Source organism: Achroia grisella, unplaced genomic scaffold (assembly GCF_030625045.1).
Source record: "Achroia grisella isolate CSIRO2021 unplaced genomic scaffold, CSIRO_AGI_Agris_v1 utg807, whole genome shotgun sequence".
NCBI lineage: Eukaryota > Metazoa > Arthropoda > Insecta > Lepidoptera > Pyralidae > Achroia > Achroia grisella.
Genome location: NW_026713028.1, coordinates 1,304,680 through 1,319,935, shown reverse-complemented (window position 1 = coordinate 1,319,935; position 15,256 = coordinate 1,304,680). Strand labels below are relative to the sequence as shown.

Sequence of the window (15,256 nt, the reverse complement as noted above, 5' to 3'; positions counted from 1 at the left end):
CCAGGCTACAAAAGGTCTGTGCAGAATTCCAGATTTGGATTGGAATTGATTTTATATTCAAGTATCCATTCAGAGGAAGTTGATAGAGGTATTATTGGACATTAAATTAGATCAACGAGGAATACGAAATTTGAAGGTTGCAGGATTTTATAACAATCTTAAGATGCTTACGAATATGTCTGTAATATGTACGTAAGAACTTCTGTTATTGGATTGTTCACTAATTTAATAGTAAGTGAGACCGATCGTCGTGGAGATCTTTGGGGGAGGTCTTTGTTCAGCAGTGGACGTGGGCTGATGATGCGATGATGATGATGAAATTAGTTTTGTATTGAAGCCAAATAGAATTTAAAGCAAAGCCATAAATTACTTATTTTAAACGTGTACGTGTATCATCATATTTTTGTTTCAAAGCTGTATAGGTATAAAATTATCTTTTGTACGTTGCCATAAGAAGCTATTAAAGAATTCTTTTAAAAATATCTTATTTTAAGACTTATCAAATGAATTCGAAATATAGAGTTATATTGGCTAATAAATTCAGTGAAATCTATACTAATATTTCAAGCTGAAATCCAGTTATGGTTAAAATTGTTTAAAGCCAGTTTAAATTTGTGGACAAATAAATATAATGTAGGCATTCATAATGAACAGGGATGAATGGAAGAGAAAAACATATTACGCCGACAATTAAATGGGATAAGGAAGAAGCAGATGATGATTCTTAATGGACATATCTAGTTGCGTTCACTACAATATCAACAATGATCCTAACTACATATAAAATGACAAAAATACGACATAGGCCAAAAGGATGTCGCCACAAAGGAAAGACAGATATTACTTAAATAAATAAAAAAAATTACCCCATTTAGATTTACAGTCGTGAAGGTGTAATAATAAAGAATCCAATTGTAGAAAATAATGTCAAACAATGTCACATGACATAACAAATTATTCAAGTGTATCTACTTGGTTTGTAAGTACACCGCTGCTATTGTTTCATTATTACTGAAAGTTTCATTATATTAACCTTGGTTATGTCTAGGTCGATAGTGCATAGACTTAACCGTCATTAAGGTCGTTTATTGCCTAACCACATTGTTCAAATTATACGTAATCTACAGATTAATTCGTGAAAATAGAAAATTTACACGTTTTTCAACTTTATTTTACAGTTAATACTTTTATACTGTAATGGGATTGGCAAATGAGAACCCAATTGATGCCTTTTAATGTTTTAATGTGTTTATAATTGACCTGACGGAACTTGTTATAGATAATTAATTATTTTATTAAAAAAAATGCATACCGAATGAGGAGAAACATAATGGGGCTTTATTTTATAACCACAACTCATGTTGACTACCTATATTTATCGCGAAATAAATTAAATTTGGTGCTTTTTGTAAGTTAAATAAATTTATATCTTTTTAATTTCACGTAATATATAACATTGGTTACCCGCCCCGGCTTCGCACGGGTATACATGTATTATACATATAAGTCTTTCTCTTGAATCACTCTATTTATTGCTAAAACTGCATTAAAATCCGTTGAGTAATTTAAAAGAGATCTTTTAAAATACGCAAAGGATTTAAGGCGAACAGACAGCCGACGCGACTTAATTTTATACTATGTAAAGAGGGATTTTTAATTTAAATTTTATCAAGATGAATGATATTAATCGTTTACGAGTACATGTACATGCGTATCAGTATTCACATAATTAGCTTGCTAAGGATATCATGTAGCAGCGGAAATTGTATTTTGTTCCTAGCTAGGTAAACAGTTCATGTAATACAATTTTTATATGATGTAGAATTTCAATAAGAAAAGCATATTAATATAGAAATATAAGCTGTACCCGCGGTTTACCCGCGTGAAATTTATAGCCCATATGTCATTGTGATGTATAAGCTATATTACTGTAAAGTTTCATCAAAATTCGTTCAGTTCAGTTTTTGCATAAAAGATTAACAAACATCGATCCATATTCCCAAACTTTTGCATTTGTAATATTAATAAGATAAGATACACGTATACATAGATATAATAATTACAATTAAATTAGGAATAATACAATTTAAATGTACAAACTCAAAAGAAAATGTCAAAGTTAGTAACTATATATTGATATTAATTATATCATTTATTATTAAAATAATAATTGAAATATAGACACCAATTAAATGTAAATTATTTGACAGTTATTACTGCGAACCTTACAACCCAGTTTGTCTCCGTTATATTATCAAGTAGTTCATAAATCCATTAATTTTAATATTAGTGAATCGGAAAACAATTGCAACCCTTAGCTATTGTTCTGAGATTGCTACAAAATTTACTAATATAATAATGAAATACATAATTTCGGGAGTGAAAAGGAGTGAAGATTCATTTATCCATATGTATTTAATAACAATATTATATCATATATTAACCCTGTACAATTAGCACAACGCCGTCCAGCTCTGGTTAAGCAGAGCTTGTGTTATGGGTACTAGACAAATATATTCTTATTTTTGTAAATACACATAGGGGCAAGGAGATTGTTAGTAATGTGGGCTAATTCCATTGCTAGCAATGTTCATGAAGTCAGGTTTACCTCCACGTAGTTCCCACTGGAAACCATCATAGTAAATTGCCATTTGCCAAGATGGGTTAACTGACTTGATTTCATGCTCATTTAATCATCCTTCGCCAGCGTAAACCGTGAGCGCAGACGGGTTCATCATTCTATTATCATCCATTAAAAAAATATATACATATAAAACAGCTAGATCGATACAAGCAATCATAGTATTGAATACAAATGTTTGTTGTGCGAAGAATCAAACCCGCAACCGCAATAGCAACCGCTAGACTACCGAGGCCGTCATATTTATCACTGTTTATTATTACTGAAAACGAAAGAATGTGAGTCTATTTTCACAGAATATCATATAATTTTAGGTTAGTTCGTTACATAATAAGGCCTGTAAACGAAACTATTTCATTGTTCCCCTCGCAAACATCCGAGAACAACAGCTGAGGTCGTGGGCGAGCGGGATCTTGTACGTTATCCACTAAAACGTCAAAATCACGTTCGCCCATTCATCTCTTGAGTTCTGGGGCGACACTAATCTTTATCAGTGTTGCCAACTACGTTTGGGCGAGCTCACTAGACCTGCTGAAACCAACAAAATTTACATTAAAATCTGCTCTTACTTTATTGAAAAGTAAAAAAAATTGTACAAGCAATAAAATCATTAGTTTTCATACATTAAGCCAATAATAACTCTTATTGAGTTTTTTTATTTGTACCTTATCATAATATTTCGTTTTCAAAGTCCACTGAGTAATCCAATGATCCGGCTGATAGGGGGTCAAATTCACCGGCACTAGTGATAAAACCAGACAGCTGGCAACACTGATCTTTATCCGAGAAACCATAAAGTGTAAACAAAAGTTTGGTACCGCGACGACGTAACTTCTGCGCCGCAAAGATAACGCCGGCCCAACTTTGCGATTGCTCCTTTAGAAAGTCTTTGTGATGGAAATGAAATTCTCCAAAAGAAGCGAATTTTTAGGGATCGCCGATAAAAATGGCGGTTCGGTTATGAGAGTAATATTCAGATTTTACTACGATGTTTACGCAAAATTTTGAATTCCTTTATTTGAATTTCTAATGCCTACGCAAATACGTCTTGATAAATCGAATATCTCGTTTTGTGTTATGGAGACTCAATTAGCATTCAGGTTGGGAATATTTTATGATTATGAAGACTTTTTTTATATGATTAGAATGGCCAATATCTGTCGGCCCATATTATCAACAATACATAGTCTGTGATACCTACCACGTATTGCCATTTCGGAGGACTATGGTAATATATTCCATACCCTAATTTCGTAAGAATAATTAGATATTTTTTAAAGTTTATTAATATGTAACATTAGAATTATTTTGTCTGTAAATAAAATAAAATTGAAAGAGAATTTAAACTTGTGTAATGTTAATATAAAAAAAAATCGTCTTAAAAACTATACTCAGGGTATTTCATTTTAAAAACTAAAAGAATTTGAGACGTACACCTGTGTTAATCTGGCCTCACATTATAAGATTCAATCGGACAATTATCCTATACGACTGCCGTCTGATTGGCGCATATGGCGTTTACGCCTTGCCCTTTTTGGAAATGTGCCAATCGGAGCATGGTCGAAGAGCAATCACTCGACTGAAAATAATAATGTGACGACAGATGTAGATGTCGGACCAGATCACTAAGTGAATAATAAAAGTAACGAATTTTAACACGGGACTTTAGGTGAAAACGCGAAAATTAAGGTTGTTGTAGTTACACCGAAGTACACTTTGTAAAAAGTCGTTTGTGTAGATCTATTTAAGTATTTTAACTGCCAAGCTCTGTGTTTGTTTTGATGAGATAAAGCAGTGAATTTAGAGCATAACAGGCATAACAATGGCAACGCATGAGTGGTGTCCAGGTAGTCACATATAAACATAATGTTACGGACATTATATTTATGTAGCAAAGGTGACCACTTCACTAAAATTTTGTACATATATTTCCTTATAGTGACTCTGCACGTAGTAAGCCCCTCGATCTCGCAATTATTTCATGTTTAAACCTAAAAGTTCCACAAGAGGCCATCAGGGGTGCTATTAAACGGTAATTTCGAGTGTCGGGCGATATTAAAAGATTTTGAAGAAATATATATATTTAATTAAATATATTTAGTTGCTAACTTTTATACTCGGCCCTGTCCCAGTGACCAGGATATGTTTGTGTTTACCATGCCGTTTGTAGCTACGTCTAATTGCCTGTCGAGGTGACGGGATAGACACATTTAATTACCAACGCAGATTCTATACAAAGTGCTCTGGATAGACATAAGTCTTACCTATCTCAGATGCCAAGTAACTTGCTTTATAAGTTGTTTCAGTCTGAAGGGAGAGACATGATAGTGAAATTAGATGGTTGTCTAATTACGTTACACTTTACCTCCCCGGAATGACAGTGAATGAACGTGACATCTGTGATATTGTTCATGCATAAGTGATGTAAGTGACTACCACTTACAGTCACGTGGACTGCGAACATTTTAATGAAATATAAAATAAAGAAATCGTTAAACATCATACTATTCCAGTTCCATAAGAAAAAAAATAAAGCGTCCTGAAAATGAATGTATAGAGAAATTATTTTCTCCGTCTTTACAGATTCACCCAGTTGCATTACTTGCTGTTATGAAAGCCAGTAAACTATTCATGAATCTGAATATGTTCTTTTAAGAAGCAGAAGTGGAACACTGAATTTTTTTGCATATTCGGAATCAGTGTATATGGTTCTAAAGAATTTGTTTTTATATTTTCATTTTGCTTTGAGAATGTACCCTTTTTGACTACAACTATAAGAGAACTTCTACTAAATACTGATCTTGTATTATCAGTCTAAATGAGTCAGTCAATTAGTATACTATACGCAGAAAAGCAGTAAAGTTACGTGTCTACTACGAAATTTTATGATATAACTATACAAAGACACAAGACGTGACTCTGATCAAGTTCCTTCGGTTTCTAAACTAATTTGAATTTCCGCATCCGCTTGAATTCACTAACCGTCCAATTTTAAGTCCAATAAAGGTGGTGCGTCGAACGAACAGGCTTTCTAAAAACAGAGATTACCTCGGAATGCTCTGAAGAAAACCAATTTTGATATCGAAAATCCATTATAAAAGAAAGACACCTTTATCACGCCGTCATAGAAGCGTCGGCTGTCTCTCTCTATCATATCACCTGTTCCTTTTACTCACACGTAATGTGTACGATACAAAAATATCATTGGTGTAATATTTTATACATTATCGTTAACGAGGAACAGGTCCTTAAAGATATAACGTATAGCGATAAATAAATGATATAGCGATATGTTGAATTCCTCAACTTTAAACAGGCGAAGCGTAGCAACATAGTATTTTTTTTAATAATTGAATTGGCAAAAAAGATCGCACCCCACTAGACGAGTGATAGGTTTACAGATATCACGTTATCATGTGACGTTCATGTTAGTACCATGTTATGCACATGCGTTACCAATCCGAAGGACCAAGATGTGATTGATGAACATTTTTTTCCCCACAGATACATGGTTCGAGCTCTTATTATTTTTTTATCATCATCATCATCTTTCTTTTATATCATTATGTGATTATTTAATTCTCTCATAAACGTTCCCTCATTTCTCTCACTTAAAATTCTTAATCTATGATCACTTCAAATTTAAGTTCGGGTAAATCGATTTTGGACAGCCCTCATATAACCATTTCGTAAATCGTAATATAATCCTGTGATATGTAAAGTTAAAATCAGAGTAATACTATTGATCAATCTAATATATTAAACTTTGTATAAATTTATGTTAATGTCAATATCGATATTAATTCAGAAGTAAGCCCTTTCTAAGCTTACAATTGAAACATCTTACAATACAAACTGCTTGGGGGCTGAAATAGGTGGGACAACATCAGTCTCACTGAGGTTGTCTCATCTATTTCAGTCACCAAACACCTGTATGGCTAGGAGACTTTTTACAATCTATCTAAAATTATATAATGTATCAAAACTCAAACACATTGCCTAATTAAACGATTACACGTTACGAATTTCAATAGTAAAAAGAGTTTGTGCAAATGTTTACTTAATTGTACTGTACTGTGCTCATGTACATCTGAATTTAATATATTTAATTAATGAAACTGTATTGTAATGTGTTATGTTTTGATATATGTAATTTCCATAAAAAATTTAAGTTATTCATTCATAAAGTTATGTACCTACTCAGGGTCTAGCCGTTTAACTTTACTACCAATCGCAGGTTCGATTCTCCGCACGTTACCGTGCGTAAAAACATTTTAATTGAATATTATTGGTTATATTGGCCTAGGTATGTACAATGTATAATGTGTATATATTTACAGAAACAAAATATTTTCTATCTATTCTCTAATACTAATAACATAAGCTCTGTTTTGCTTGGAACTAGATGACGCTGTGTGAATTGTATGATTATTGGATTAATATTATTATTATAACTTAATTCCTCAATGTGTATCGTTTGCTGCGAGCCAAAAAACTTTGCGGAAAAACATTCGCCACGCTGTGTGTGGCTTTTATTGTGTTGATAGTTATTACTACCATGACCATTATTTTTTCTATTGCAAGAATAACGCGTGTTGCCAGCCAGCTTCTATTGGTATTTTCGTCTCAACTGGATTTAATAAAATTACGTACACAGATCCCAACTTAGGATGTTATTTATAAGTGAAATATTTTTCCAATTTTGTTTTGGGACGCAAATACATTGTTTTCTAATAAGTTTGCCGAGGCCAATGTACTGTATTATCATGCAGATTAGTTGGGGTTATACCTACGAGTAAACAGAGGAATTAGGTGCTCTATATCTTGGATTATCGAATTGCTTTATAATATAGTTTCGTGGCTCATTTTATTGTATCCAGGGGAAAGGTCAAGACGTTGGTTGATATAGTTGAAATCGGGAAGGTTTCAATAAAGGTTAAAAAGGTACTATATGCCTACTTATTGATTGATTATAATAGCTAGTATTATGAGTGGGTTCACGGGTAGATTTATATATAGAAGCATGGATACATGGTGGCCGGCAACCTTTCTGGAGCGTGTAGTTTGGGGGATTCATGAAAGCCCTATTCCACGGCTATGCCACGGCTTCTGATCGTTAGAAAACTATAGCTGTCACAAATATGGGAACGTATAGTTGGGGGCCTTGATAAACCACCTTTATCACGGCTTCTGTGAGAAAACTATAGTGGTGTTACAAATATGGAGCATAATTGGTAGGTATTTTGTTTACTCCTAACGTAGCTCTGTATGGGTTTCGTTATCGCATTTGTACTAATGTTTAATTTACAGTAGACATTTTAGTTCTCTGGATTGGCCACGTATGAGTGGTATCACTTGAAATGAAATGTAATTATATGTCATAAAAGTGGTACAAATAGAATATGATTATTTTATTGAACCAATCTCGTTCTGACTTTTAGTCTATACAGACATGCAACTATATTAATTATCCTAGTTTTGTACATGATAACGTGATGTCCGATTCATGTATATAGGCGATTACCAATTACCATCAGGTTGTTTGCCATTTATAATTTATGTACGTAAAAAGAAATATAGTAACCACATAACGCTCTGATTCTCTTTACTAAGTTACTTGCGATTCAATACGAACCTATGTATTAGCATAAACCCAATATTGAATGTCTCGGCTACAGCTGACACCTGGCCAGCAATTTTTATAAAATTGTGACCATTTGTGGCTATTGAGGTCATGGATCGGGGTAATGAAGGCTTTTGAGTATATGATGTAAATCCTTGATGACACGTGGTGGTTTCTGGTTTATGTATAAATAATACACGATATTTTAGAATAAAAGTCTTCATTCAAATAAACTTAAAATTAAGTTCTATTTAATAGTTATATTTATTTTATTAATCTATTTCTATGTCTGACAGAAGATTGAGAAAGAAACTTACTAGTCTCTCTTTTAAATGATCCTTCTTATTTTTTTAAGTTCTTTTTTATGTTGAAATATAGAAATACAAACTACCAACTAGCATTAATTTATTAGAGTCAAAATACTAAATACACAATCAATTGGTTAAGTAACTAAATAAGAGGAAATCAGTCGTAGTGACTATTTCTGCCATCAAGCTTTGTCATTATAATATGTAGATTTTTTATGTAATTAGAATGCTAAACAATCGACTGTCTTATATAAGTAATATATACTTAAACTCACATGGACAGCACAATACCGTATCTCGCACTTGGATAAAAAGATTATAAAGCAAACTGTTTGGCGGTTGAGGTACCCACACTGCCGACATTGTACAAAGTCTATCTCAGTATATTTCTATTTAAATTCTAAATAATTTACTCATATTATATTTTTTATCATATGTAGCTTTATAGCTATCTCTACCATTCGAAGTCCGAAGTCAAAAGAAAATAAATACGTATAAATAAACACGAATGAAATAAATTCGATTGATCAATCTAAATGAAATCCTGAGACCGCTGTCAATCATCATCAAGCTGCCAACACGACAAACACCGCCAATTCCATTTCCCGAATAGGAAGTGAGAATATCGGTACGATATTCAACACAATTATGTCTCTAACAATGATGGATGATTGCCGGTGATTAGCCGTTCGAGACGCCAGCTGGCAATTTAGAATTTAGAGATTTATTATTGGAATTGTTTACCAGCTGATTGATACTTGTTACTATTTAAAACATTGGTATAAATTATGTTTGAAATTCTATGTAACGCAGTCTGTCGGATTAATTTGATTTCTTATTGGTGTTTTCATGACAAGAGACTTTATTTGTATGAATGAATTTAATAAGGCACTACTGAAGGATGATAGGAGGCCCAAGAAGTCAGGTCTGATAGCTTATCGCTGCAAATTCATCAGAAATTAACCTTAATGTTTCGGGGCCAATAGTACATTAGTATATTGTTATATGTCATAGTACATTGCTAGCAATGGAGTTATTAGTTCCCATTACTAACAATCTCCGCCATACATCACCGGAGAGTCAGTCAAATATATAAATAGATAATTTTTTTTTCGGTCAGATTCGTACCCACGATCTTTGAGTAAGTCAGAGTACTCGTGGTAATAAACCAGAAGGTCCTAGTTAATTATTTAGTTATATTAGAGATATATAAGTTTATAAAACAAAAAAACAAATGATCGTTTTTTATTTCAAATAAGACCAAATAGTCACTGTCTATATAAATAATTGCATTGATTTTAAACGCTGCTAGAATGCGCCCTAACATTTCGAGTGGGCATTTGATTCCGATCACGCCCGCATTCTGTTCCATTTCCACGTCTCTCTTCGAAATTTTCCTGTTTACCAGTTTCACCACAGAAACAACTTTACATTGAATTGTGTGGCTAGCTTAAATCCCATTTAAACAACGCGGAGGTCTATAAGTCAGTTTTATTTATAACTAAGAATCACAACTAAAACTGCTGGTACTTTATTAAGGGCCATCGCCGACTCATAGCGATGTCTTCTTGATTTGGCGCTTTGGTTGCTATGCGCAACTAAAAAAAAAGATTAAAAAAGTAACTCAACTCTAATTCACTCACACGAGTCACTTATTCGGAGTTTCACTGAAAATCAGGGTCGTGGCTTTAGTTGTGGCATAATGCTGAGATGAGTCCCTTACACACACATCAATTCACAGTGACGCGGTGACGATGATCTATAGTAGTGGATAGGATATGATTTTTGATTTTTTATTATTGTTTTGGTATATATATTTTTTTGTTTGTTTGTTTACCTTCTTGTTATAATTTCATTAGGTATATGTATATTATTGTTTGTTTTACTTTTTTGTTCTTTTTTATGTAATGATTTTAATGCATTGTGTTATTTCTATTCGTATGTTGTAATAATTTATATGCTGCTGTGAGTAACATCATTGTTATGTTGTGACGTAATAAATATTATTCTATTCTATTCCATAATTTGTCACATTTTAACTTATGGAATTAGAATAGTTCGCATATACAAGATATCAAACCAAATGAAGGCTTCTAACCTAAAAACAATTCCAAACTAATGACAACTTTGAAATTTCGATGTCCCAGATGACGTGATGTTCATATTGCTGGACGTATATATGTATATAGGCGTCGCTTTCCAAGTTCATCATGTTGGCTATCAATTCTTTGCCATTGTTTTTGCATTAAAAATATAGATGTACACTTTATACATACGTAAACGGAACGCATTACATGTATAAACGAAATATTTACTACGTAATATTATTTATGAGTTCTCAATATCTCATCTTAATTTAAGACTCGCGCTCTTCTTGGTGGAGCTATTGCCATTTCTCACGAATTTCCATCAATAGGTAATTATCTCTCGGGTTAAATACAGGGAGCTTATAAATAATTATCTTAATATGCTACATACCGTTTGTATATTAACAAATGTAAAGACCGGGAAAAAAAATCACAAATAATGTACGTCACCGATACAGATTAATACTTCAAATTACGGTGAACATAATAGTCAAGGGTTTATCCTGTGGTAACATTAATTTAAATGATAGAAATTATTTTTATAATAATAAAAAAAATTGTTTCAGAACATGGCGGTACGCAGATCAAAGGTGGTTACATGCTACGCTACAAACGTAAGTATACATATTTATTACTAAATAATTGACTAAATGGTTTTGACTGTGGATATGGAATTGACATTAGTATAATTAATAAAAAAAATCCTCTCATCATGTGCCCGTGGTGCCTCTCATGCTTTGTCATTCAGGAGCACTAAGATGCTATGCCTCCGTGTTACCTGTAATTTCACTGCTATATGCTACCAAATAAAATAAATATGTGCATTTATTTTAATAAGTACTTTTGTAAACATTGAGTTTACTTCCATGACAAGTACCTGATTAGATTTGGTAGTTTTTGTAGCATAAAATATACTTTTAAAAGACACAGTGAATTCTCTTCGATTTGTAATTTGAAACTGCTAGAGTCAATAAAAGCATTCCAAAGTATGGTATATTTTATGGACCTATATACCTTAAAGAGGTTTAATAATTTAGATTTGTAACTTTTAATCATGTAAAAGAACGTACTAATTATATAATTAAATTGTAATAAATTTGTCATAAAAATAAATAATTAAATTACAATAAATTTATGAGTAGAGTTTTGTTGTGAGGTTTTTAGGTGAAATTTCAGGTGTAAAAGAGTTCTAACTAGTAGTAACTTAGTAATTTTGAATCAAATGTCGTACAGAACGTAGAATATTCAATTCACAAAAGGGTTTCGAGACATCTGCCATTTATATGTTGCCTGGATGAATCTAAACTTTAACCTACACTTTTGTCACAAAATCCAGCTGAAATTCAACATGGAACTTTACAAAGGTACCATTTTATGCCTTACACTGGAAATGATAGGGTCGTAAATCGGTGGTTCTCATAAGCGTCGCATTTTCATTGGTCCGTAACTCGCAGGCAAGCTGACGCTAAGAATCGTCACTCGAATATATAGTTTGTAAGATCGAGGTGGATCGGCTATACTACTCATATTTTTTTATGAACAAATATGGAGTACACTCGCCTACCCTAACAGTATACGCTATAATAATTGATTAAAAGTGCTTAAATTAAGTTCATTTAAATAAATGATTTTCTATACTATTCTATTTCTGAACGATTTTGGGTACATTGCAAGATATTATGAGCATGGCTCTTACAAAATATGCTTCTATAAAGCGCACAATTATTTATTAACTATTAAACTGCTATAGGTATTCATCACCATTGTATGGAATAACAGGATGAGGATTCACACAATGGAAAGTCAGTCCATTGTGTGAATTTATTAAGAATCAAAATTCACTTTGATTTCCAGGGGGGAAAGGAGGGGACTGTATGTAAAGAGCAACCTGAAATAATATTGCTATCGGTCATTAACCATTACTAACAATCCCCTTTCCTTTTTTTAATACTCCAAGTAGCCATATTTAAAATATAAATAAATGAACTCTCATTAAATAAATTTGTTTGTATTTTCGGTCATCCAAACTAATTAATAAATAATAATATTATATGTTATTATAATATTATATAATACTAATATTAAAATGTAATCTTATTATGGTCAGTCTGGTTATTACGTTTTCAAGATTAAATGGATCTTGATTTGAATTTATTCGATCTATCATATGCTACAAAATTTTATAAGGGGAAAACATTTCTGTGTAGCCAATTATCTTTAAATCCATATATACAATAATGCTTCCTTCTAATTAGTGGTTATGTGTAATTTGGGAAACGTGCGTTTGTTGGCAAATAAAACGTAATCGTGGCCGTTCGGTCTTAATAGATTTATGCAATTTAGTGGGGCATAAAGTGAGTGACTATCGTAAAGACTGCGTTTGTCTTTACGTATAATGGAATGGGGAGTTAACAATTTCTTTTTAAGGTTTCGTTCGCTAGTTTTGTGTAACTATCTATCTACTTCTTTCGAAATCGTCCAGATGTTTAAATGAGATTGGGTAACAAGAATTGAAACATTCTTGCAAGTTTTAACATTTACAGTATTAGATCTATATTGTGTTTTTTTAATGAATTAATATAGAATAATGCACCCTCCTGCGCTAACGGTATACGCTAGCGGGGTACCAATAGAGGATAATAGAAATAACGTTAGGTTAGTTAGCCTATAGTGGTTAAGAATTCATCACGATGGTTTCCAGGATGAGCAGCGTGGAGGTCGACCTGTCTGCGTTGGCAATTGGAGCGTATATTGTATTTTTAATATCGGCTTAGATTCGCTAATTAAAATATGTTTGAACAAAATAATGGTTAGTGTTTCCGTCATACTCGAGAACTGTTATAAGTAGGGCTTAATAGTAAATAAGAATAAATATATTTTTATTTCTATCCTTTCTTATATAAATTGTATTGTTTTCAGGCAAATACCTGTGGAACTCGTGGTCAGAGGAATGGGTGGTGTTGTACGACGACTCAACCATGGCGTGGTTTAAGGTGAGATGAACAGACGAACATAATTATTTTTCTATGTATATATCTAACCTATATCATTTTATGGAGGGCTGTAAGAAATCTCTTTTTAGGGATAAGTCTTCACATATTATTACTACTTGACCAGCGTAACATCAAATGCGTTACATTTTGATCGTAGCGTGATGTCATGTTATATGTATAGCCTTTTTGGATGGATGAACTATATAACACTATTTTTTTTAATTTCTAGCATTTCTTGAGATCGTTAATAAATAAACTCTCCACATTACTAGAAGATAGACTATTAGTAAAGATATGTATAATATTCAATCGTATTGGTTTAAATATTCTGTAATATATACTGGTTGTGATTAATTATAGTAATATCCCTGAACAATTCCGATAAGTCCATCTAGTCTCAAGCTAAGCAGAGCTTGTGTTATGGATATGTACATAGGTAGACAACTGATATAAATACTCAAGAGTTTTTTTTAAATACATACATAATATACATAGAAAAATACCCAGACCGATACAAACAATAATACTCATAAATACAAATGTTTGTACCGTGCGAGGATTCGAACCCATGACCATCAAAAGTAAAACGGTGTGCTAAACGATAGACCACCGAGGTCATCGAATTTGAATTTGTATGTGTGTACTAAGATACAAATAAAATTCTATCTGTATCATGTTCTTTGTTAATGAAATTTTACGTAAAGATAGCTTGTGTTATGAGGACAACCTTTCACGAGTATCTCAAAAAATAATCTGGAAGCTTGTGAAACAGATAAAAGATTATGTAGAAGAAGTCGCGAATAACAACTAGTATATAATAAAAAGTGGACATCCAGCACGATTTGGCAGAAGCGTATTTTTCTCCTATTTGTTATTCAAATGTTGATATACATATAACGAGGAATTTTTAGTGTTCACTTTATACCAGTTTTATGAGTTTTCATTCCACATTTCCGAGTAAAGTATCGTTTAAGATTCAAACATAGACTGCAAAAGTTATGATATCACCCATAATAAATCTAATCCAACCAATCCAAACTGCAATAGAAGACTTCGAGACTTGATAAGCGTGCCTCAGGTTCTAACATAAACCAAACTCCAGGCAATTGTTTTCCGTCTACTAGTAAATCCTTGTCAATATATTTCGCGAATTCCCAGGGCAATTTCTCAGTGTATACACACATAATATATTTATATATATATATACACAATATAACCAGGCCCGTGTTTAACTATTAGGCAGCGTAGACAACTGCTTGTGCCCTGTAGTAGACAAATTCTTCTTCTTCAGTCGTTCACTCTTGGCAGAGTGGTCGTGGCTTTCATGATGGTATATTTTGTGATATGGTATCGTTGTGGTCCTTGGCGAAAGACCTCCTTACAATTTGCCTCGAGTAGACATTTGCATATGAAAATTAAAAAAAAATAAAACTGGAAATTGAGTTCATACTTACAGAACAGAACCATAAAGTAATTTAGTAGAATTATGTAATGTTATCTTACCTGTGGTAAAACTAATAATACGGATGCGTTACTCAGTGTACTTTACATAGAGTAAATATATTATTTGACTTTATCTTACATTCATTTATCAAGTTGAAAAG

The 15,256-nt window shown here is 32.5% G+C and overlaps 1 protein-coding gene across 1 annotated transcript in view; it reads left to right on the top strand.

Moving 5' to 3' along the window:
- The window catches only part of LOC131851774 (uncharacterized), a 79,178-nt gene that overhangs the window by 14,046 nt on the left and 49,876 nt on the right, over positions 1 to 15,256 (top strand). Inside the window, exons 3-4 of the mRNA XM_059202323.1 lie at positions 11,226 to 11,273; positions 13,579 to 13,652. Of these exons, the coding sequence (XP_059058306.1) occupies positions 11,226 to 11,273; positions 13,579 to 13,652 (122 nt within the window). The remainder of the gene's footprint in view (positions 1 to 11,225; positions 11,274 to 13,578; positions 13,653 to 15,256) is intronic.